The sequence below is a fragment of the Oryzias melastigma genome, linkage group LG21 (genome assembly GCF_002922805.2).
Source record: "Oryzias melastigma strain HK-1 linkage group LG21, ASM292280v2, whole genome shotgun sequence".
Taxonomy (NCBI): Eukaryota; Metazoa; Chordata; class Actinopteri; order Beloniformes; family Adrianichthyidae; genus Oryzias; species Oryzias melastigma.
In genome coordinates, this window is record NC_050532.1 from 26,777,829 (window position 1) to 26,803,681 (window position 25,853).

General features: G+C 38.1%; 1 protein-coding gene across 1 annotated transcript in view; it reads right to left on the reverse strand.

The window, feature by feature from the left end:
• thsd7ba (thrombospondin, type I, domain containing 7Ba) overlaps positions 1-25,853 on the reverse strand; it is a 255,311-nt gene that overhangs the window by 71,299 nt on the left and 158,159 nt on the right. Inside the window, exons 9-13 of the mRNA XM_024286085.2 lie at positions 21,133-21,324; positions 17,912-18,137; positions 11,416-11,531; positions 8,810-8,942; positions 7,520-7,623 (exon numbers count right to left, since the gene is read on the reverse strand). Coding sequence (XP_024141853.1) covers positions 7,520-7,623; positions 8,810-8,942; positions 11,416-11,531; positions 17,912-18,137; positions 21,133-21,324 — 771 coding nt within the window. The remainder of the gene's footprint in view (positions 1-7,519; positions 7,624-8,809; positions 8,943-11,415; positions 11,532-17,911; positions 18,138-21,132; positions 21,325-25,853) is intronic.

The following is a 25,853-nucleotide window of genomic DNA, read 5'->3' on the forward strand; positions in this document are numbered from 1 at the left end:
TCGCATCAAGTCAGTCTAATAAAATCCAACAATATAAACGTCGTCTCACTGTCCAGGAAGCAAGACGAAAGAAAATAAGAAACAAAAGGCTGATGAAAAGGGTTTATTTGAGTTACACGCTCGGTTTTATTGAGTGACAAATTTGAGGCCTTTGTGTGGTTCTACCATCACAAGAGAACCTGAATCTACAACAGACCATAAAAAAAAAATCACATAACCGCTCCTACATCCAAAATGAAACAAAAGGGGCAACATCCTGCTTGGAGATTTGGGGAAAAAAAACAGTTCAGTGAATAAACCTCTCGGCAAATCTGAAGCAAACAGAAATCTTTCACCAGTGATAAAAAAAAGAAAAAGAAAAAAGAAAAAAACTCCCTAGTGAGAGCTATGACGGAGTATTAGTGCCAGTATTCTTTGTAGATTTACAAGAAAAAGGTAGTAAATGTTAAATTACAATAAAAAGTTGCATATTTATGACTTAAAATGTCATAAGATATATTTATGAGATTAAAATTTGAAAAGATTTAAAGATTTAAAGTCCTAAATTTACAATTCTTCTTCAAAGCCATTGTAAAAAGCAAAAGAGAAAAAGTCACATCTGCTCCAAACATTTCCTTTACTTTTGCTGGTAGATCTAATATCAAAGGTAATAAAACAGTGGGAGGTCATTTTACTGGAGAGCAGAGCTCTGCAAGCCGCCGCAGTCACACCTGCCTCTTTGTCCATTCATTGTAGCTTTCTGGCTAAAGGAAAACAACATTATGAAAATATATTAGAGTTACAGTGATTTTATTGTAATTAGATTCCTATTTTTTGACTGATGTGCTTTTAAAACTGTAAGATAAATTGCGCTAAATGTACTAATTTAAGAGACTTTGTGAGCTCCACCTATATGAGACTCTGAAAATATTGAAAGTTAGATTGGAGGTGTCAAACAAACACCGTATCCGGTCCAGTTGCAAAGAGAAAAAATATATAAGAATGTTAAAAAAAAGCAAGTTCCTGGCCCATTCCTGTGGCGAGTTATAGTTCTTTAAGGAAACGACCGCAATGCGCAATTCCGCCACTATGGGAAGCAAAGGAAACGCAAGACAGTTAAAAGAAGAGATAAAGAAACAAACTGCGTATCCTTGCAAGCGCGTGCCACGTCTGGGTAAGATGGACTTTAACTTAGTTTAATTTTTCATCGATTTGGACATTTATATTTAAAGCAGAGTGTTTATTTTTTTCCTGAAGCCGACTTTTGAGTTTACTATTGGGACTGCTTCAATGTCAGATGTAAAACATTCTGTGTAAGATTAAATAAACAATTTATTTTAGCAAAATGCATTTTATATGAAATCCTTTGGCCTCTGTGAGTGAAAGTCTAAAAAAACAAAGCTACAGATCACAAGTTGACCATCGATTACGTTGCTATCTTGTTACTGGTCCGGCCCACTTGAGATCAGAATGTGAAGTTTGACACCCCTGAGGTAGATCTTTCCTAAACCCTGTCCGATCTATTTCTATTTTGTATAAAGTGTCTTATTTTGAAAGGAATTTGTATGTCCTTAGGAAACCCAAAATATATTTAGAAAAAAAATCAATTTTATCTTTTATATTTAATGCTTTTATTAATGAAAAACAATATTGTGTTATTATTTATATTAATTGAAACTCTAAAATGCTTCTTTTTTTGTCTAAAGGGAGAAGTAAGTCTTTGCAGCTCCAGCTGGGTTGCAGTCGGTAAGAAACGGGTCTGGACGGCTCCTTTGGTGTTGAAGGTTAGATTCCCGCTCTAGAACCAAAGTGGTGCTTGAATATTAGTTCTAGGTCAGCCTCACTGTGTGTTTAAAAAGATGAAAGTTTGGCAAATTCTGACCTTTCCCAGAAAAGAAAGAGTTCAATAAATCTATATCTGTACATCAAGGTCCTAAAAATGAGTCCGAATGAGCTCTGGGTTCATCTGCTCCACACATGAACAGATATGGTTCTGACCAGGATGGGAATAAAGCAGGAAGACGAGCACTGGCTTATCCCTCTAACCTTTATATATTTCTAAGTGTTTGCATCTCATTTATGGCATTTACTTGCTGACATTTTTCCTGTTTTTGTGATGTCCTCTGCTCGGGCTGGTTCACTTTTTGCTCCCCTAGATCGACTCAGGAACGTTCACAGTGATGTGAACCAGATGAGGTTCATTACAGGAGAAACAAGACTTTCTGAGTAGAGTCAAAGTTCAGATGAGCGTTCACATTCGCCAAACGAGCCGGGCTGTCATATGAATAATTGATGTTATAAAAGGTTAATCTACTGTAGATTTCTTTCTTTAAAATTCAGTTTTATTTAATAAAATATGTTTACTATGAAATAATTCCATTCATTTCCACAGATAACATTCATAAATGGTTCTGAGCCGGAACGGAGCATCATTAACATAAAAGTTATGGCTTTAGAACTACAAGCTTTTATTTTGACATCAGGACTTCCTGTTTCGTCACTCCCAATACCCCCTGAACCTGTCGGCTGAGACCTGATTCTCCGTCCTCCTAAACCACCCTGCTGACCATTTCCCACCACCTGGAACCTCTCAGCACTTCCTGCATCAAGTAGCATGTTTGGAGTCTCACTTTCCTAGTTTGGTCCCTGTTTTTATCGGATGAGCTCACATGCACGGATATGTCACGAAGCCTGCCGCTGTGGAAAACGATTCTTCCCCCAAGGACTCGACGTCTTTCAGAGTTCCCCTCTGGAAACATCCCTGATCCATTTTATTGATTTATATTTGACTTTCAAATTTATTTACTGACAACAGTTTGGGGATTTCCACAAGTCCGCTGAGGACATGCAGGATGACATTTTGCATTTTGCAGAGGCGACCCAAAGGACATTTTTGTGATTTACCAGCAGAGATTCTGCAGCTTTCTAAAACACACGAGTTAAAATATATAATATCTATTCATTCAGCTTCTTAAGTTCATACATTTAAATGTGTCAAAAATGTAATAAATGTAAAACTATAGAGGATTTTATATCAGATCTTCCACGTTGCTCAATAATCTATAGCTCCATATTATTTTTTTTTTCTTGAAAAAAAATAAACAAACCTTATTTATGTAGCATATTACTAAAACATCAAAGTAATGTGCAATATTAAAAAGAGATATAAATGCGAAAAACCATTGAAGATACTTCTCTAAATAAGTCTCCAGATCTCAACCACATAGAAAATCTTTGGAGGGATTTGAAAATCCGTGTTACCAGCGACCGCCACAAAACATCTCTGCTCTAGAGGAGATCTGATGGAGGAATGGACCAAAACATCACTGCTCTAGAGGAGATCTGATGGAGGAATGGACCAAAACATCACTGCTCTAGAGGAGTTCTGCAGAAGGAATGGACCAAAACATATCTGCTCTAGAGGAGATCTGTGTGGAGGAATGGACCAAAACATCACTGCTCTAGAGGAGATCTGATGGAGGAATGGACCAAAACATCTCTGCTCTAGAGGAGATCTGATGGAGGAACGGACCAAAACATCACTGCTCTAGAGGAGATCTACAGGAGGAATGGACCAAAACATATCTGCTCTAGAGGAGATCTGATGGAGGAACGGACCAAAACATCACTGCTCTAGAGGAGATCTACAGGAGGAATGGACCAAAACATCACTGCTCTAGAGGAGATCTACAGGAGGAATGGACCAAAACATCACTGCTCTTGAGGAGATCTGCAGAAGGAATGGACCAAAACATCTCCGCTCTAGAGGAGATCTGTGTGGAGGAATGGACCAAAACATCACTGCTCTAGAGGAGATCTGATGGAGGAATGGACCAAAACATCACTGCTCTAGAGGAGATCTACAGGAGGAATGGACCAAAACATCACTGCTCTTGAGGAGATCTGATGGAGGAATGGACCAAAACATCACTGCTCTTGAGGAGATCTGATGGAGGAATGGACCAATACATCACTGCTCTTGAGGAGATCTGATGGAGGAATGGACCAAAACATCACTGCTCTAGAGGAGATCTGATGGAGGAATGGACCAAAACATCACTGCTCTAGAGGAGATCTACAGGAGGAATAGACCAAAACATCACTGCTCTAGAGGAGATCTGATGGAGGAATGGACCAAAACATCACTGTAATTGCTTAAAATCTGTTTCCTAATAGCTCAGAATGAAAATAGATCATAAATGAGTTAAAACTGTGAAATAAAGATATATTTTTCTAAGATGAAGCTTAACAACAGGTTAGAACTTAGAGAAATATTAATAGTAATAAAAGCAGAAACTACATTGAGAGAGACACACAACTGTACATAGACTTTAGATATAAGTTATAATCTGTCTGACAGAAAAAGGAAATAAAAAAAATGTCGAAAAAAAAAAAATATATATATATATATATATATATATATACTTCTTAAATTCCCTCGAGTTACACTTTAGATTGATTTAATATAAATAATGGGCTGTGTTCTCACAACAGAAATAAACATTAATAATTGATCAAGACATAATGAGGAATTTCAGTGGAAATAAATATTCTGTTATCATTGAAATCAACAACCAGAGCTTTTACAACAGAAACGTTTAAACAGACAAAATCTGACAAAACTTCATTTAACTTCATTTAGGATTGAAGGTGACAAAGCTGCTCTGCTTTAAAGTTAGTAAATAACCAATAAATGATTTTTTTTGTTTTTATCTCACCATCAAAAGATGATGATAAAGTTTGATGCAAAAACAAAATATGAAGAAAAGTTTTCCTTCAACCCAAAAAAATAGACAATTCTGAACTGCTGAGGACCAAACACACCTGATGATGTTTTTCTTCATATTCCTAAAGTACGTCCTCCAGAACCAGAATCCCATTTAATGATCTGTTTCAGCTGAACTGGTTAAGAATTCTTCAGAGTAAAATGAATGAAACGCTTTGCTCTTTCAAAGTCTATATTTACATTCTGTGTTAATATTAATCACTGACTTCACGCTTAAACTTTTAAATGTCACAGCCATTTAACCCGCTTCTAATCATATTTAGAAGACGATGAGAAAGGTCAGGGAGGATTGCTTTTAACGAGAACACACAACATACAGCTTTTTTCTGCCTTTAAAAAGCCAAAGAGACGTTCTTCTGAAATGGCAGATATAATTATAGTTCTGACTGAGAAAAGCTACAAATAGCAAAGAGCAGAGTGGGGCTGCAAGCGCCGCATTGGCAGAGTACTATACGAGAAATATTTACATAAAAAGAAAACATTTTTTATGTTTTGTGGTCTAAACGAAAATGCAAGTTTCCCAAAGATTTTAAAGTAAATGGATTTAAAATAAACCTAATTTATGGAGTTAATGAACAACAGATAATCAACCATTGGTGATGCAGGGGGACATTTCTGTGGTGATCTTACCAAGTTTTGTCTGATTTCAATAATACGTTCATTTATTCCACAAAAAGTACAGATTTTCTGTGGCATTGTTAGCAAAACAAAGTCAAGTCAATCTATAATTGAAAGCTAAACAAACATCCACAACCTGGTCCCAGATGAGCGGAAGGAGATGGATGGATGGATGGATGGATGGATGGATGGATGGATGGATGGATGGATGGAGGGATGGATGGATGGATAGATGGATGATGGATGGATGGATGGATGGATGGATGGAGGGATGGAGGGATGGATGATGGATGGATGGATGGATGGATGGATGGAGGGATGGAGGGATGGATGATGGATGGATGGATGGATGGATGGATGGAGGGATGGAGGGATGGATGATGGATGGATGGATGGATGGATGGATGGAGGGATGGAGGGATGGATGATGGATGGATGGATGGATGGATGGATGGAGGGATGGAGGGATGGATGATGGATGGATGGATGGATGGATGGATGGAGGGATGGAGGGATGGATGATGGATGGATGGATGGATGGATGGATGGAGGGATGGAGGGATGGATGATGGATGGATGGATGGATGGATGGATGGAGGGATGGAGGGATGGATGATGGATGGATGGATGGATGGATGGATGGAGGGATGGAGGGATGATGGATGGATGGATGGATAGAGGGAGGGAGGGATGATGGATGGATGGATGGATGGAGGGAGGGAGGGATGATGGATGGATGGATGGAGGGAGGGAGGGAGGGAGGGATGATGGATGGATGGATGGAGGGATGGAGGGATGGATGATGGATGGATGGATGGAGGGAGGGATGATGGATGGAACAAACATTATAAAGAAAGTCTGCACCGAAATGAAAAGGAAACTACCAACTAAACTGCGAACATGTCAGTGAAATGAAGCCTTGATGTTAAAGAAAAAGACCAAAACTGTACAATTTTTGTTGTTTTTTTAAAAACAAAAAAACCCACATGAATAAGTTTTCAGGAGAAGACTTCATCAGGAAGGTTATTGGACATGACAGTGCTTTTTCTGCCCAGCATGAACTTTATTGAACACTAAAACTACTGTTTAAAAACTTTAATTTTGACATAATTATGAACTAGATATGTAGCATTAGCTGTGTGCTAGTGTGAATGCTGTAAGCTGAATTTGGCCGCTGAAGATGCTGAAATTGATAGCTAAAAACGCTGAAGCTCATAGCTGAAAACGCTGAAGTTGATAACTGAAAATGCTGAAACTGAAATCACTGAAGGTAATAGCTGAAAACGCTGAGGCTGATAGCTGAAAATGCTGAATCTGAAATCACTGAGGGTAATAACTGAAAACACTGAAGCTGATAGTCAGATAAAATATCAGCTAAATGCCAAATCAATAATAATAATAAAAAAAACGTAAATTAACCAAAACAGCTAGCATTTAGCTGAAAAAAATAGCTAATCTTCAAAATATCCAAAAAAATGAAAAAAGCCTAAATTACTCAAAACAGCTAGAGTATAAATATTAGCTGAACTCCAAAACAGCCTAAAAAACTCAAATAAAAGCCTCAACCAGCCAAAACATCTAGCATGTAGCTGAAAAAATTGCTAAACTTCAAAATATCCTAAAAACTGAAAAAGGCCTAAATTACTCAAAACAGCTAGCATGTAGCTGAAATATTAGCTAAACTCCATAAGAGCCTAAAAAACTAAAAAGAAAAGCCAAAACTAGCCAAAACAGCAAGTATGTAACTGAATAGTTACACTTACGGATCACGTGCAGACCCAGTGTGGTCAGTAAGGATCCAGTACTCACACCTTACTAACGACTAGAGTACGGTGGAAGGACACCGTATAACAGCTTCGCCAGTATATCATAAGAGTGTGGAACTTCCATTGTCAATACGAATACTTCATAATACACTGACCACACGTATAACAATAGTACAATCCATTTTAATGATGTCCCTGACACGGAACAGACGGCTGGTTCCAACTGCAGCAGGTTTGTTACAGCTAACATCATAAGTAAAGATAAAGTAGGATCATGTTTTTTTAGTGTAGGAGTTTTATTACATGTAAGAACAGCAAAGCAAACTAAAGCACAGGAAGAACCAGAGGAACGGAATGCCATGAAGCCTACCTCTGGTCTCCAACCCATCCCCACAGTCCTCTCCTGCTCCAGACAGTCCTCGTCTGACAGAATCAGGGACCACCATGCAGCTGTGCCACTTGTGCGTCCTCCACCTGCATGAAACACAAGAATGTTTCAGAAGAAACGTTCATTTACACTATATTAATTGGAAAAAATCTTTGATTCACCGTTACATGATCTATCCAAAATGTCGGCTTCAGTTTCCTAAAGCAGACCTGACGTGGTCACAAGTGTCCTTTATAATGACGACCTGGACCCACATGAGGCATATTTTTGGACTGAAGAGGAAGCTCAGAGAAAACAATCTGCTCTACAAAATTGCCAACTGAAAACTCGAATGTTCTGCAGTTGTAAAACTTTAAAACTTCACTTTTTTCTACTTAATAGCCTCTGACTTGTTTGAAAATTGCCTCCTAACCTTCCTCGGACTGATGGGGAGCAACAATTGCTTTCCTAAGATTGCGTTGATGTCTTTTCTCCTTTTGCTGTGCGTTTAACACAAATTCAGTTACAAAAAGGGTTTATTTTACGGAAGATAAGACTTGCAGATGATTAGTTCTCGCTTTCAATTAGCCAAACCTGCGGCTTCTGACTCTTTAACTCCAACTGAAGTAGTCGAGTTCTAATGGAGTTTCAGATTTAGTCCTATTGCTGAATCCCTGAAGCTAAATTGACCAAAAGAAACAATGAAATGAATGAGATGGAGATAAAATTGGAAGGTTAAAAGTTATGTTTGCTAGAAATATAAACTGTGACCAAAACTATCATTTAAAAAAACTTTATAAAAGTTGTACAGTTGCATGCTTTAAAGTTAATAAATAGGGAAAAATTCCAAATCATCTGTTGTCTGCACCGTATGAAGATCAGATAAAAGCTGCTTTGTTTGGCCTTCACGGACCTTCATTCTTCCTGATTTTCTCTTCAGTTTGGTGTCAGAAAATGTTACATCTCCTAATTTCTGTGGACGGTTTACTTTCTGCTGCCGTCCGTGAGCCGTAACAAACTCAACACAAGGACCGTGTTGATTTGTGACAGTCTGCACACATCTCGGTCACTGATGCTCATCTTTCTGATGGTGTATAAACAACAGAGAGACTGAGGTTTAAAAGTGAATATAGATAGTGTATTAACATTAAAAAGCACAGTGCTGTTGGTGCAAATGTTTATGGGTAACTTAATTAAATTCATGCTTTGAGTATTTGTGTATCCATTCCAGTTATTGAATGTTGGCCTCTTAGAGCAGATTCTGATCATTAAGTGAACATCGAGGAATCTGACCTGAAAACTGGACATCGCGGCAGGAAGTCGCAGTCCCTCTCCTCAAACAGGGTGTCGGGGCATTCCTGACCCCCGTTTGCAGGTCTTTGGATGATGATTCTGTATCGAGACTGCGTGGCAGCGGTTCCATTCTCTGAGGAACAAAAGACACCACGATCATTCAATATTTAGCAGATTTTCATGGAGTTAAAGTCTCCTATGACATTTATTTAAAAAAAAAAAAAAACGTTCCCAGTAGTGTTTTAGTTATGATTATGACATTTTTAACCAAGTCCCGCAACCTAAATGTCTTAAAAAGCCATTTTTCATATTAATCTGAAGCCTCTTTTTCCAAAATCTCCTCTGAGGGGGCGTGGCTTTTGATGCTCCGCCCCTTATGATAGCTCTGAGGCTGTCCGATTTCCCACCCTATCCCTAACTACTAAAAAACTATCCAGTGCCCTGGATTTAAAGGCAATTCGGACACGATGCTCATTTGATTTTTCTAAACAGGGATTAGACGTCACCAATTTCACAAAATCGAATAAATATGAACTTTTTACAACGTTTATTTATGACTCCACTGTGTTCTGATGGTGAAAATGTGGATAGTTTATTAAAAAAATGCACTTAAACACATTTTTATTGTTCCAAACAGTTCAACTGCAATGCATTGTGGTCTATATTTGCTAATCTAGTGAGCATCGATGCACGCTAGTTTTTCACAAAGACTTCTGGGAAATTTCGAGTGCACTCGATTTTGGAATTAGTAGATCCAGCTCTAGAAGATGGCAAACGCTCTATATAGTGATTGTGGGGAATTCAGACAGTTTGTGTCTCTCTAGCATAAATCTTCACCGCTGCTACATAAAAACATCCATCAATCTGGGTAACGTCCAGCCGTATGGTTCTGATCCGGATGTCAGCTGGGACGAGGAACCGAAGATCTTCATGGACAGAACTTCCTCCAAAATCCTGATTCTTTCTCCTTCCAGTTCACCAAAGACTCTTTTAGCTAATTCTCCAATGTTTATTGACTGTGATCAATACATTCAATCATTGGTTTCTCAGAGTTCTTGATAAAATAATCAAAGCTAACATCCAAATGCTCTTTCATTGATTTACAATCCTTTCCAACTGCGGTCAAATGAGCCGCCGTTCACATTTCCGTGGTCACATCAAGAAGCTCCGTGGAGTCTGGTGGAGATTTTCCAGCGTTCTCAGTCCTGCTACCGTAAGTATTGGATGAAACTCACACCAAAAATCCAGTGATGCTGATTTGACCACAGAAATGTGAACGGCGGCTCATTTGACTGCAGTCAATGTGAAGATACCATCTTCTCTTCTCCAGAACCTGAACTAGACACTAGGAACAGATGAGGGTTTAGTGCATGTGCAGCAGAGCTGTTGATGGAAAGAAGATCATTCAGACAGAGTCTGTCCAAGACAGTTTGATTGATTTAAAAGGAGAAATACTCGGAAATCATTTCTTATGACATTTGTTCTCTTTCAGAAGAAAAATGTCACACAAACATGTTAAAAACTCAAAAAACAGGATTTTCATTGGAGGGAGACTTTAAAGATGATTATATCCTACTAGTGATATGACGATACATATCATGTGCATAAAGAAACTTCAAACTGTTATACACTTAAGAAAGTTTTTTCATTTGTGACAGGAACATGTTGGAAAAAAAAAGAGAAAAGTAAGTAATGACACTTTTGTCAATTTTCTTTCAGAGAATAACTCAAAATAAACTTAATTTTTTTTATATATCGTGATATATATCAAAATAATTAATATCATGATATACATTTTGTTTCCATATCGCCCGGTTCTACATCCTACAGTAACAGAATGTCGTTTCTCCGCAGCAGATGAACATGAAATGTCACCATTGTCAGCCACTGTGTCCAATAGACTACTAAAAACTGCTGTGCACGTCCCCCGCCGTGCACGTCCCCCGCCGTGCACGCCCCCGACGGCCGTGCACGTCCCCCGCCGAGCCCCCCCGACGGCCGTGATGTCCTCCGCTTCACTGCGGACTGTTTGCGGACACGGCGCTGGAATGGCTTCATTTGGCTCAAGCTACAAGCCTCATTACACCGTGCTAATTACTAAACATTGAAAATGGTGCAATTAAGAAAGCGATTACATCTTCAGCGGACCCGGCGGACAATGGCATATTTACAGAGATGAGGCGCCCGCTCGCTTCTTCTAAAAACAATTACATACTTTTTGAAGACAAAACGACACACAGACTGGAAGCCATTACAGATCCATTTTCCAGTCCACGCGGCGGCTCGTTGGAACCAGCACTCCACTCTGTCATTTACAATTAAAAGTAATCATTATCTACTCTGGAGGACGCCGTTTTTCTTTATTCAACCACTCTTTCATAAACAGTCTGACATGACGGCGTGCAAATGTGCAAATGTCCAAAAACAAAACAGATCTTTCTTTGAATATGTAAATTCTCCGTTCCTCCTCTTTACTGGAACGTTTCCATTCCATAAAGTCCTTGAGCAAAGGTTAGAAGTGTCATCATGATGTCTGACTGATTCATGTTTAGTTATTAGACAGGCATTTCTGAAATGAGTTAATATAAATTCATGCGGCGAGCTACCTGGGAGGCAGGTTGACGGGCAGGACGTCCACTCGCTGAAGGGGGTCACTATGCAGTCGGTCTTGCAGGGAAGCAAACAAGGCTGGAAGGATTCTGGGCGGGAGGAATCGGAACACCTGAACACAGATAAATGCTGCTTTTAAATTCTTTTCACAGGGGTGAATGATAACACCCAGACTCTATGGAAAGCAGGCAATGCAGCAAAACAACTGCACGGCCCTTAATTGACATCATTGTTTACCTCCAGAAAGCATGATTGATGAGATGTGTTTGCGCTGAGGCACTGAAGCCCACGCTGGATAACAGTATGCTCTCACCGCAGAAAGAATTCACAGGATTTTATTCAGCGTTTCACTGCTCTAATCGAGTCAAAGTAAAGTAGAAAATGCACAGAAAGACAGATACGTTTTAAACACAAAGACGGAAAAGAAATCAGCTGAGATATAAACCAAATTAATAGAGAAAGACATAAAAAAAGATCTGAAAGGAGGAACTTCGGTAACTAAAGTAAACATTTAGCTAGAATTTCATTCCAAAAATAAATGAATGATCAAATTTTATTCTAAATTGGTACATCTATCAAACTGCAGCCCGTTAAGCTGTTAATCTGGCTCCAAACTGGAGTAATTATGGTGTCTCCCCATAAACGCTGCACAGAAACACAGAAAACTCGTTTGGAAGATTCGCCGTTTTTACGACATTCATGTGTGTTTTCTGAGTCTGACAGTTATTTTTCTGATCACTCCAACAACACATTAACGCAGCTTTTCTTTAATTTGGTTTTTTTTTAATGAGGGTCATAACCCTATTGGTGCAATTGGTATTAAAACGAGAATCAAAGTCAAAGTTTTGAAAGAAAATTTCCAAAATGTTCGTTTTTAAAGTATAGTTTAATTTTGAATCAAAATCAAAGCATGTTTTCATCAAAATTCCATATTATTTCTTTCTTTTATGACATGGATTATCAAATCTTCTCCCCTTTTGTCAAAATCTAGAACCCTTTGAGGCCCACAAGTCAAAGACTTTACCCACCCCTAGTCTGAACTCTCATAGCTGTGAGAATTTCATTTTTGATTTTTGTCTTCATTTTTGTTCTGAATCTAATCCTATCAGATTTAGAAAAAGTATAATCACTGATCTTCTGTATTTTAGAGGCAGGAGTTTAAGAGAAAAAAATGAGTGAATGTAATTTATGGCCACGAGTTTCAAGAAAAAAGACTTACAGGTTATTTCACAGTGATAAATCTCTGATAACAAACAATAATTGTTCAGGATAAAGTGAATTAAGACTTTGGACATGATTAGATTTACATTGAGAGCAGTGTCCTGCTTTATTATACTGGCAACATTATTAGAATTAAACATTTAGGAGATTATTTATAAGTCTTACCTTGGGGAAAAAAAAAACCAATGAAGCAAGAAAATAACAAGTTAGAGGCTTTTTTATGATGTTGGTTTGCATGAGTTAAAAAGTCTAGAATGATCAACTGAGAATTTTATAAGGAGCTGAAAACCTCGGCTGTAACCGCAGGTGAAAACACGAGTTTTACATGCTGAGATTTAAGCTAATTTGAGTTTTGTTCTTAACATTTGGGGGATTTCAGCCTCAGTACAAAGGATTACATTAAAAACGTTTGTGTGTGCACATTAATAATAATGCAGTTAGTGTATTTTGATTTATTTTATTTATTTATGTATTTATTGATTTATTTGGGGGTTTGGACCAAACTTTGGGGAATGAAATGGAGTACAACAACATTTTGGGGTTTTCTTCTCTCCCTTTTTTATGGGTTACAATAAAACTATTTTCAAGATAAATTTGGGTTTTTGTTTTTAAAGAAAGACAAAACAAAGAAATCCTCCATTTCACCCCAGGCCCTGAGTGATCCTTCTTCTACATGCGTAGTTCGAGAATTTATTATCAAAAAAGTGACCCGTGACCTCCCGGTGACCCACTGGGAGCATGATTCAAAACTTCTTGTGAGAACGCAAGGAACTCTGGGAACTCTGGTGGTCATGGGGGATTGTGGACTTTGGTTTGGCCTGGTCTCCTGCATTTTGGGTCCACCACCAGTTCTTGACAAACTGACCCGACCACCTTGGACCCAGCTGGAGTTTTTGCTGTAGTGACGGGGTTTTGTTTCACTGCAGTCCTCGCCATTCCACGCCACGCCAGATGGGATTTCCTGCAGCTGTAAGCCATTTTACTCCATCTATTCCTGATGGCACTGATCGCTGATCGTTGCTCCATCTCCCCTCCTGCCAAGTGTTTTGTTTTTTGGGCATCTCGGCCCTTTTGGGGAGGGGATGGTGAGGATTGTGGACTTTGCTTTGGTTTTTGTCATGTTCGGTTATGAACTGTCCGTCAGTCACTTTAGTTTCAGATTCATCATGATCTTCATTTCAGTTCATTACCTTCAGTCTATTGAAGTGTCTGGTTTTCAGTTCTTCCTTGTCAGGTCATCTGCTATGTCACCCGTTTTTGGGTTCTTTATGGTTTTCTTCATGTTTTGGTTAATTAATCAAATATTTACATTTCTATCACCAAACTCTGGTTTCCTGCCTTTTAGACAGTGACAGTGAAGGCTCCAGGAAAGCAACATTAGAGCTTGTGAAAAGATTCAAAAGCGCAGAAATTCAAACATTTGTAAACTCCCTTGCTTTATCGTCAGCCATCATGGCCTCATAACACACACCCTCCTCTGTGACACGTTCTGCATGATCGCGGTCACTATGTTTTGTGGAGACGGAGGAATCCACCAGGATCTCAAACCAGAGGAGTTCCATCCTCCATCTGCTCAGAAATAAAGTTTACGGCGAGAATGATTCGCCTGTAAGTTGGGAACACAATTCACCATCAGGCGGTGATCCATCGTCCAATAAAAAGCAGCTACACTAGTATGTAGTCGCTGCACAAAAGAGATTGAGAGATCATTATTGGGAGAAAAAAAAATCAATCAGCACGGCTGCTAATTATCCGGAGAAAAGAGAACATGCAAAGTGCTGCTCAGTGAAACTCCTGCCATGCTACAGGCTATCATTACAGACCTTAAGATTTATTTCCTGACTCTTTCAGTCATGATTGGAAATAATCATGCATTTCCTCTCCATTAGGGCAGGTACACATCTCGTTTGATGCTTTGGCAGCAGCCCATTGGCTCGGCCTTATTCTCCTCATTGTGCAGAATAGAAGAGATTCCGACTATATAAGGAAAAAAGGTTCATGAGCTTTGATGTCTTCATTAAGCAGCAGGCAAACCTCCTCCTCAACACTCTGTTCAGCACGCACACACCTCCAAATTTGATTTCAGACCCAGCGACTTTCTCTGCCCGACAATCCGATCCAGGTCTCACCGGAGACCCAGCGTGTCGCCACATCGCCGCTGCAGCAGAAAGCCAGCACGCTCTGGAGTGACATCAAAGTGTGCGGCGGCAGAAGGAGGAAGCAGGCTACCTAAAAGCCATCCTTCCTCAGCTTTATCCCTTCTCTTCCTCCTGCCTTCTGCGCTGATGTATGCCAGAGGGCATGGCAGCGCAACAGAGCAGCTGCGAAATATGATGTGATTTGCCCAAAATGGGAACATTAGAGTCCCAGTCGAGGCCACGGGGTTCAGCTTTGGCGACTTCCAGAGGAGTCAAGGTCGCTGCAGAGTTATTAGTCCTTCAAGATGGGTTAAAGTAAGAATTAGGATGTCAAACATTTAAATTTGTCTCTAATTTCTAGAGTTTGTTAGTTTAAGAAATGCTCTCTTTTGGCATTTGGATGTTAGGATCTTAAATAGAGTCAGCAGAGGTTCTCTGGTGAACGTGAGGCTCACAGAAGACAAACGGAGACTTTGGGAGGAGGTCTCAGGCCTGTGGTCTGTACTGAAGTCATTCACCATCTGAGGGAATTCTGAAGTATCTGGAGAGATCAGGCCATGTTCAGGACAAGAAGGACTTTCTAAAGATCCTGCAACTGCAAAACAAGGTTCATGTGTCCAAATGGTTGAGCAGGTCGAATACGAAACAGAAGAAGAAGCTGCACTTCATCACAGACTGTCCTTCACCCCAAACCTCCGCTGCTGCACTAAACAACACAAAACTTGAGTTTAAATATTATTCATTCCCTTGAAACGGTTGTTTTCTTAAGAAAAACTGTGTTGAGGCTCCTTTTAGAGCTAAAATATAACTCGTTATTGTATAAATAAGGAAATAGAGTGTTATATGTAATGTATGAACACAATTATTTTTTCTAATTTAACCAAATGGCTTTTAAAATTCACGTATTAATCAATCTGTGCATCATATGTGACAAAACCTAAAAACCTTCATGGTAATTTGTCAGATAGTGTAGTTGAAATAATTAAGAAAAACAGCTCATCTAAAATAAATACGAAAAAGATCAATAAAGCAAAATAATCTGCCAAAAGAATACATTTTTATTTAGAATTTGTGTTTTTATAATAAGATTTAGGGCACAGCAGAAAAAAATTGGATGGAAATTTAGACTAAATCCTCTAATTTGAGGAAATCTTACGAGTAGGACAGTGAACATTAACACGTTAACGCATGTGATTAATCAAAAGAGTTCATATTTACTAATGCAAATGAATGACACCTAGCAAAGAAACAGTTCTTCGCTTCGTCTCAGCGGCTCAGACTTCCACAGCGTGTCTTAAAACACTTCATCGGGCATTATCCCACTTATACTATTGTTGCTTATAAATTAAATAAATATTCAATCGACAAAGGAAACCAATACAAATACTGATCCTCATGATCGGTTAGATCATCCGTTCAAGAAGAAAGTTCACCTCTTAACGCTTGTTTTTGTCCAAAAGATGAAGAAAAGTTTTTTTTTTGTTTTATTTTAGGTCAGGTTTGTTTCTTATAGATGTTCTTCAGCATCTTTATTTCCTTGGAGTAATTCTGAATATCTTAGTATTGATGTGTTTTATGCACACAATTTATATTTCTAAGTTGAAAAATAATTAAAAATAATGTAGACAATAAAAAATAGAGGAAAAAAATCTCTTGACAGTTTTTGTTCATATAAAATTAACGTCGTAAAACATTGTGATTAATCACAACACAAAAGTGTGATTAATCTTAATGGTTTTTTTAAATTAATCGACAGCATTAACTAAAAATAAATATTCTAAATGTACAGTTTTGTGAGTGATTTCACATTGTGATTATATGCAGATAATACTGAAACAAAAAAATAATAATATTTGCGATTAATCGCAATTAATTAATTAAGTTTGCAATTAATTCGTTCATTTTTTCTTATCAATTACTGGCTCTACTTTTCAGTTTTTACAGTTTTATATTTTGAGGTTAAGGAAGAGTCGTCATGGTCAGTTAATAGATGTTTACCTCTGCTAATAGTTAATATACCGGATGGGATAACAGATACATTTTGAGCAGGATTTTTTTTTTATTTGAACAAATATATAGAAATGGATAAACAAAAGCAAAACAAACTGTAAATCCATTCAAAAGATGAAATATTTGCTATTTTCACAGCTGATACTGAACAGCTGACTTGTTAAATAATCAAAATGTACAAATCTGATGCCAAAAAAGCGGATCTTCCTGTGAGCTGCAAAGTTTCAGAAGTTGTCCGATGGTTGGAGTCAGACGCCACTTTCACCCCAGAAGAACACAATAACATCCTCGTCGCTCTGAGTCACAACAGGTACGTTTAAAGGAGAAGAAACTCCATTTACGCTGCAGCCGCATGAATAGGAAGAAAGTAATTAAATTCCCAGCGAACTGAACAGACGAGTTTGGTGGCGGAGCAGAAATGACAGCTTTCATTAAAGCCTTTGTGGTGGGAGACAAAGAGGGGGGGCTCTTCATAATCTATTTTATGACCCTGTCAATACCAGACTGAAGTAAAGGGGGACAAACTCTGTGAATTATTTATAAATCTGTATTTCTGCTGTGAGCTTTAACATCATTAAAAACAGAGAATAAAAGCGCTGTTTGATATTACGCTGCTAAAGTCAGAAGATCAGAGGGAAAAGTGACACTAAAGGAGGGCTCAAAGGTGTGGGAGGAGCTTCATTTGTGGTTCTCTCCACTGGCGAGTGTGTTTTGGTAAACCAGAGACAAGATTACATCTTTAACCCCTCATGCACAATTTATTTTCTCTAAGGGGATCGTTTATGCTAAAAATAAGCTGCAGGCCGCAAAGGCTCCGTTTCTCTCAGAAAAAAACCTTCTTAAATATTAATCATGTTTAAATATCATGAAATATAAATGTCACTGATGATGCCAGGCGGCTCCGTTCTCAGCGGGAACCTTCAGCATCATTTGTTGAAAAAGTCGACATAAATCAGACGACACACCTGTGAGATTTGGTTTGTTTGTTTCCTCAGATGTTGACCTGACACACAGACAAGCTCTCTGCACCGTCGGGACCCTTCAAACTCTCCAGACGTGGAAAAATCGTTGTTTTTGGCAAACAAAGAGAATCGATTGAAAAAACGCTGTAGCACTAGCGCACCTTTTACTGAGCACGGCGCCCACGCTCTTCTTCACGCAGGTGACGTTACGGCTCTGGACGCCGGCTGCACAGGTGCCGTTCCCCGGAGCGCTGGCGTTCAGGGCAGCAGACGCGTTCTGGACACACGGACGCCAAGCTGAGGCTTCCCAGTGGAAGGTCATGCAGGGATGGTCGCTGCAGACTCGCCACTCCTCCAGGGCGGGAGCGGCTGGACAAGCTTTACCGTCTGGAGCACAAGAAACAACCTGAGTGAACCTCCACTGGTGCTGACAGAAAATATCAGGAGATTTATGTCATTAAAGCTCTTATGCTGATTGATACTTAAACACACGTTCATGAAATTAACACAAATGATTCAGAAAATGATGGAAAGTAACAAACTTTTAAAGTTGCTTAAAGAAAATAAATTTATTTTGGGTATTATTACAGGAAAATAATGATTTCTAATCTAAATGAAATTTTCTTTTAGCAAAATAAAACAACAAAATGCATTCTGCTTTTAAGGAGAAAATACTTAAAGAAAAGGAGATTCTGAAAACCTAAAAAGTGTTAAAAAAATATGTTCTTTTCAAAAATCTCTTAGACAACATTAAAAATGTTACAATCTTAAGTAATTTGTGGGTGAAACTAAAGATCTGGAGGACCTGATGGTAAACGTGTGAACTAAAGGATGTTTCTGGGAGGATTATTACCTCAAATAGGCATTTGTGTGACATGGAAATGAATAAATAAATCAATTCAAAAATAAATACATGAAGAAGAGGAAAAATAGAATCGAAATGCTTGTTTAACCTGGAGCAGGAGTCTGTAACCTTTAACAGTAAAAGAGCCGTTTAGGCTCAATTTCTTCGGATCAAAACCTAAAAGGAGCCGTAAAGTTTTACTTTAGCCTTTAAGAAATTTGGATTTGCATTTATGACTTTCTTTTTTTAATAATAAATATGAATTATGTCTATTTTTTGGCACGAACAAAAGCAAAAATGTAAAAAGAACCCAGTATCTCTAAAAATGTGATATATATATTTATGTTTAGCAGAAGCTTAAATAACTTATTTTCAAAATAAAAGACACGCTGCGCCAAACAGGATCATCTCAGCTAGTAACCAATGTTGTGCAGCATAAGATAATGTGTGATTTTAGCTCATGAAAGATCAAACTTTTTACCAAAGTTTTCCTTTCCATATAAAATCTGTTCATTCTGGAGGTAGAGTTGATCAAACACGACGTCTTCAGGTCAACAGGATGTCAAAACCTACAGAGTTTATCATCTATGTGAACCTCAGACATCAATTTATACATTTAACTAATATACATTAAATAAATACTAATAAAGTAATCCTTCCTAAGAATTATTTATTTATTTATTTGTTCTTTTTCCTCTCTTCTTCCTCAGCAGTCTTACACTGCTGGGTTTTTGTTTAGAACGCACTGATTTTATCACTGAATTTTAATAAATAAATACTGATTCTGTCTTAACATCAAACCATCTAAACCAGTGAATAAAGTGGAACACTACTGCTAGAAGAAACACTCGAGCTGAAGCTCCAGGATCTGCTCATCTGCTGATACGCGTTTAGTTTCAGGGATTAACGGATAAAAAGAGGCGGCTAAGGTGGACAAGGACGTCTGACTGGCAAACGCATCACAAGGAGTCTCCAGAGCTCCACGCTGATAACAGATGGGCAGGTCAAAGCTCACATCTCTTATTTATTTTATGTGCATAGTTTTTTTTCTTAAACTCTGAATAAAAAGGAGGAAAACTCTGTTGTAATTTCCAGAAAAAACAAAACACAGTTAAACGAAGCAGAAGATGGAATGAATACCAAAGGTGAGGAACATGAAAAACAAAACCATTTCAATTCTGATGCCTAAAAAAGCCTCAACTGTCACAAAGGTGTCAAACTAAAATGAAATGTCAATTTGGATGGTTAGCACAGACTCTGCGTCTAAATGACTGGTTCGTAAAAGCAGATCGATTTGATCACATTTCTGCTGTTATAGTGGATTTTTAAGAGTTTTTCATTCATCAATCTGTTCTTTCAAAAGGTAAAAAGTCAGAAAGAATTACACAGTTTTATAGATAGAAGTAACATTTTTTGTCCATCTGCTTTTTTAACACATTGAACACATCTGCTGCAACTGGCTGTAAACCTTTAAACGCCATTTATCATTTATTCTGACACCCGTGTCATAAAGCTGGAACATCCTTGGTTCAACTTTTGGACAGGAATTAAAAAAAAATAAATAAATAAAAGATTTCTATAAAAGTGTTAAAGTCCCATGGCGAGTGTATTTTGATATTTTTTGATTATTTTTGACAATTTTTGATTATTTTTTATATTTAATTTTTTTCATATTTTTTGATTTTTAAAGTTTTTTAATATGTTTTAATTTTTTCCAATGATTTTTTATATTTAATATTTTTGAATTATTATTTTTTTATCATTTCTTTAATGTTTTGATTTTTTTCATATTTAATTTGTATTTATTTTTGATTATCTTTTAAGTTTTTTAAAATTATTTTATATTTAATATGTTTGGATATTTTTTACACTTTTTTTTAATTTACTTGTTTTCTAGGACATAGTTTCTGCAGAGTGGCAGGACTTCATCAGAAACTCACCTCTGAGTTATGGACGGGGCAATCCTGCTCTGACTTCCCATCATCCCTTTGTCTACACTGTCTACTGCTTGCTTACAGCCCCTCACAATCTCAACCTAACATTAGTGCAACACAAACGGCAGCAACATCAGAACTGTCCAGCCGTACGGTTCTGATCCAGATTCCAGCTCAGACGATGAAAACAAAGATGTTCATGGATCTATCTGTCTGTAAGTGGAAGCATCAGAATGGGGCGGAGCTGAGAGCTTGTGAGGTACGTCACAAATACAATCTTTTTGAAAGTGCATTTTTTGACTGCTCCTATTTCACAACAATTTAGACAAAGAAATAGTCAGAAATTGAATTTTATTCCTAAATTTATTTATAAATGTCCTCCATCATGAGAAAAAGGCTGCAAGAACATGTTAAAAATACTAAAAAAGGGAATTGGAGTGGGTATTTAAGGAGACTTTAACACCACTTCAACTAACTAAATAGATTCAAATCGAGTATTCTTCCTCACATGTACAGGAAGCAGTTGTTGTTCCCTAAGTTGTGTCAGTGAAATCATCTTCATATTCATACATCAAAGACCAGAGAATTTGAAGAGTTGAACGACCTTTTCCAGGAATGGCCAACACGGTTCGAGTCCGGCTCTGTCTGCCCTCCGCCGTCCTGGTGGCACAGCTGTGTGAGCAGGACGACCACGAGGACCAGGAGCCGACCACGCAGTCCGCTGGACACGAGACCTCGCAGGCTCCTTCTGGGGGCGGGGCGTCGCCTTCGCAGTGGGCGTCCGGGACGTGTTTCCCTGGAAGCAAACGCAGACGTCAGATGATCCGCTTCAGAGCCAGCAAAGATGAGACTCGTTAGCGTCTGAGACGTGAGTCAACCTGAAACTTTAGACGAGCAGAAAGTCATTTTAGAAGCTTGAAGGAACCATAGATCAAAGTTTGATCAAAAAAGAACCCTTAAAATTATTCTGTATGTTCATGTCTGTATTCATTTTCATAGTAAAACACACTAAACCTCGATTTATCCCATATTATAACACTCCCTCCTCAGTTTTACTCATTTACCTGATGGGATCCAACTTAAACCTTGACTTACAAATATGTAATTTAGAGATTTTGCTCTTCATTAACGACCTTTGAGTTAATGACTTTAAAAAGTTTGACCGTTGGCCTCTTTACAGCGTTTAGTCAAACATACAAACTTCCATTCATCTGGAGAGTCGCTTCATTACAAAGACATTCTGCTGGTTTTCTGGAATAGTTTTAAAAGCTGCGTTTCATCTTGCAATCATGTTATGAAATATGTATCACAGCTTGCAATTAATTCTTCACTTTCAACGTGAAACCGCCAGAGGAAAGAGGACGCCGTTTCTTTTTGACTGCATAATGATAATGGCTTTGTTGTTGCCTGATTAAATCTCTGTGACTGCAGAAAAAAAAAACATTCCTTTAAATAACTGCATTGAATTCCTTTTTTTGCCTTAAAAAGAAAAAGCAGATGTATTTTTTTGGTTTATTTCACAGCCTTTTTGTGGAGGAGGCGAAACATCACTTTCAGAAATGGGCGATCCTGATGTGCAGCCGGCGCCAGGAGCAGCTGACGCTTTGTTTCACAGCTGCTCTCGCGCTCAGTCGTATCATTAACTTGACTGAACTCTTCCACCAGATCACAGAACAAGCTTTATTTGTCATCAACTTTCTGAGTAAATGCCCTTGATACCGAGGGAGGCATTAAACCTTTGAAACGCCTCATCAGATAGATGTGAAAAAGCTCCCTTTGGGGAGTTAAAAAAATCTTTTGTCCATAAAGTGAAAGCATCACATATCTCCTGCCATCAAGGCGTGTGCAGCAGGAGACGATGGTCTTCTCGCAGTGATGGAGCAAAGCCCCGGGCCACCATGAGCATTATTCCTTTCATTAGTACGGATGCAAGAGCACATGACTGCAAAAGGAAATAAAAGTAAAGTCGAACATTTTCTTCTCTAGCAGCATCGCTGGTGGAATCAGTTTCTCATCACATGAAATTGCTCTCAGAGACCAGACGTATTTTCTTCATAATCATTCATCTCTAAATGAAGCTAACTAAGCAGAGATGTGGAGGCTGCAGCACTCGAATGGAAACTGCATTTAACATAATTGTTTTGAACCTTCTGTGAAATTTTAAGCTGCGTGGGAATTCATTGCCACGGTTCACCGCAGCTCCCACCCAGGTAATTACTTCCGATGTGCACGCTCGGTACACGACAGCAGCCACGAAAACAGGGCCTATAGATTTCTGAAAACCAACCTTTATGTGACGCAGACCCTCAATTTTACCATCAGCAGCTACATTCTGTTAATACAGGGGTGTCAAATTCAATCGCACAGGGGGCCAAAACCCAAAACACACCTGAGGTCGCGGGCCGAACAGGATGAACTTTTATTGAAGGCTCTAAAACTACATTTATAAAACTTTAAAACTGTTACTTTTTAAAATAATTATAAAAAAAGATACATATGTTTAGTTACAATAATGTGTGAATGCTGTAAGCTGAATTTGGCTGCTGAAGATGATAGTGCTGATAGCTGAAGAGGCTGAAATTGATGTCTAAAAACGCTGAAGCTGATAGACAGCTAAGATATTAGCCAAATTAGCCTAAAAAACTGAAAAAACAAAAAAAAAAGTTTGCCAAAATTGCTAGCATGTAGCTGAAAAATAGCTAAACTTAACTGAAAAAAGACTAAATTAGCAAAAACAGCTTGTGTGTAAATATTAGCCTAGCTCCAAAACAACCTTAAAAAACGCTAAAAAAAAAACCTAAATTAGCCAAAACAGCTAGCATGTTGCTAAAATATTAGCTAAACTCCAAAACAGCCTAAAAAATCTTAGTAAATGCCAAAATAGTCCAAAAATCTAGCAGAATGCCAATTTTTAAAACTTTATAACCATAACTTTTTAACATAATTACGAATAATAAAAAGGCAGGAATATTATTCCAGAATAAATCAACTTAAACCTTAAATAACTTTAATATTTTACTCTCCATAAAAATATATTTTGTCAAAATTATACAAGTTGCTGTGTTTTTCTATGCCAACAATAAAATCAATGCTTAAAGATCAAAACTGGATGCATGGAATCTTAACAAACTATAGAATAATCAGAAAGAGAATTCAACTGTTGCAGTTTAGTGTTTTTAGTCGATAAAAAATACGATAGAAACTGATTGTGAAATCCTGCAGATAAAAACCGTCACTGCAGCTAAGATGAAGACTGAACGGCTGAACGTCCTGCTGGGATTCTTTATTTATTTGTGTGTGAATTGGCTCAGCGTTGCGTTTTGAGTTTGTTGTCCAGCTGAACTTCCACCTTTTCCCTTCAGGATGGGAACACGGCTCATCATGAACCGACACGTCCTCAAACCAGAACTCGCTGTAACTTTCACATTTTAACTTCTACATTAGTTTGTCATTTCATGTTCAGCGTCCTCATTTAGTTTGAGATGTTTTCCTGAACTTCATTTATTCATCTTTACTGACGTCTCAGTCACGTGAACGTTGATCCATTCAGGTTTTTGGGTTGTCCGAGAATGTGGAGAAAAGAGGAACGGGAGTACAGGTGTGTCTTTAAAGATTAAGATTTTAAAATGACATTTTTACTAAAGTGTATCGCAAAGATGCAAAAAAAAACAACAACATAAAGTGTAAGTTATACGATATCTCTAAATGAAGGATGATATTTAACAGATTTAAATTCACAAATTGCCCTTAAAGTTGAAATCTTCACAATCACTTTGGTTTCAAATGACTTAGAACAATGAAAGATGGAAGTTTAAAAACCCTGAAGGGGAATATGATGATATCAATCAGAAGCTGGTGTAGATGCATGTTTGAGGGCGAGTGTTCGGCGGTAATGCGGCTGCTCGGTTTGCATTATTAATGTGGGATCTGTAGTCCGGGTCAGACCGAATATCACTCTCTCATGAAGGCAGTTTCTATTCCACTCATCCACCAACATTTTGTTTATCAATATTCCAATCCTTCTGATTTTTAATTTTCTCAAACTTGTCAATTTGAATAATTGTTGTTGACATCCGGATAAATTAACATTTAAGATGAAGTCGACACGTGAGGCTCAATAGTTCCTTATTTAATGACATCACTTCCAATCATTAGATTAATGAATTCATTTAGAGAAATGGAAAACCTTTTTTTACATCTCTGTCAGAGCGAACTATTGAAGATGAGAGGAAAAGAGGAGATCCTGTGATACTAACTACTCTAAAAGAGTATTAGAGCCACCATGAAAATAAAAAAAGTTTGAGAATAAAACTGTAAAATTATGAGAAAAAATTGTAATTTTAACTCTTAACGTTAGGAAAAAAGGTTGTAATGTTACAAGGAAAAATCCATGTTTTTCCTAAGATACAGTTGGCTGTGTAGCCTCCATCCACATTACATGCTAAATCCCTTAATGCAGACATGTATGTTTTTCTTTATCACAGGAGTCCATGTGCTGGACGCTTCAATTCTTAAGTGTGTTGGTCTGGCGCCTGAGTAACCAGGTTTGTTTTCCGGCGGGCGTAATGAGCTTCATCCACTGTGGGTTTTTGGGTGAGACCCTTTGCGCTACTGTCCAACTATATAGCGTTGTATCCTGCTGCTGATGTGCTGCACCTTATCAACACGCCCCGCCATTCTGCTCACCTGGCAGGTATTTAAATCAGGTGAGGCCCGACCGACGCAGGCTGGGAGCAGAGCAGCAGGCTGTGTAGCATTTGGGTCTTACTGGTTTGTTTCATTCTTTTTTCCTCTCTTTGTCCTTCGTTTTGTTATTTTAGTTTGAGGTTGGACCTTGGTAGTCTTAGTTTCTGGGCTTTGTTTATTTGTTTTCTTTAGGTAGAATTTGGTTAATCAGCCCTTAGCAGGGAGCTACTGACTTATTTTATGTTTGGTCAAGGCTCCAATTCCTCTTGGTTTGTCTTTTTTGGTTGAACCAGCACAATAATTATTTAATTTTGCTCTTTTTCCCGTCTTTGTCCTCAGCAGTCTTACACTGCTGGGTTTGTTATTTTAGTTTGAGGTTGGATCTTGGTAGTCTTGATTCACAGGCTTTGTTTGTTTATTTGTTTTCTTGAGGTAGTTTTGGTTTGGGGGAGCTGCTGACTCTGACGGTCGACATGGCTGGGTCAGCAGTCTCTCTTCCAATTTCCTTTTGATTTGTCTTTTTGTTGGACCAGCGCACTAATTATTTCATTTTTGTTTTCTCATTTCAGAACACAGGATTCCCTTTATTGAATAAACTCTGTCTTTTTTATTCTTATTGGTGTCCAGTTTTTGTTATTG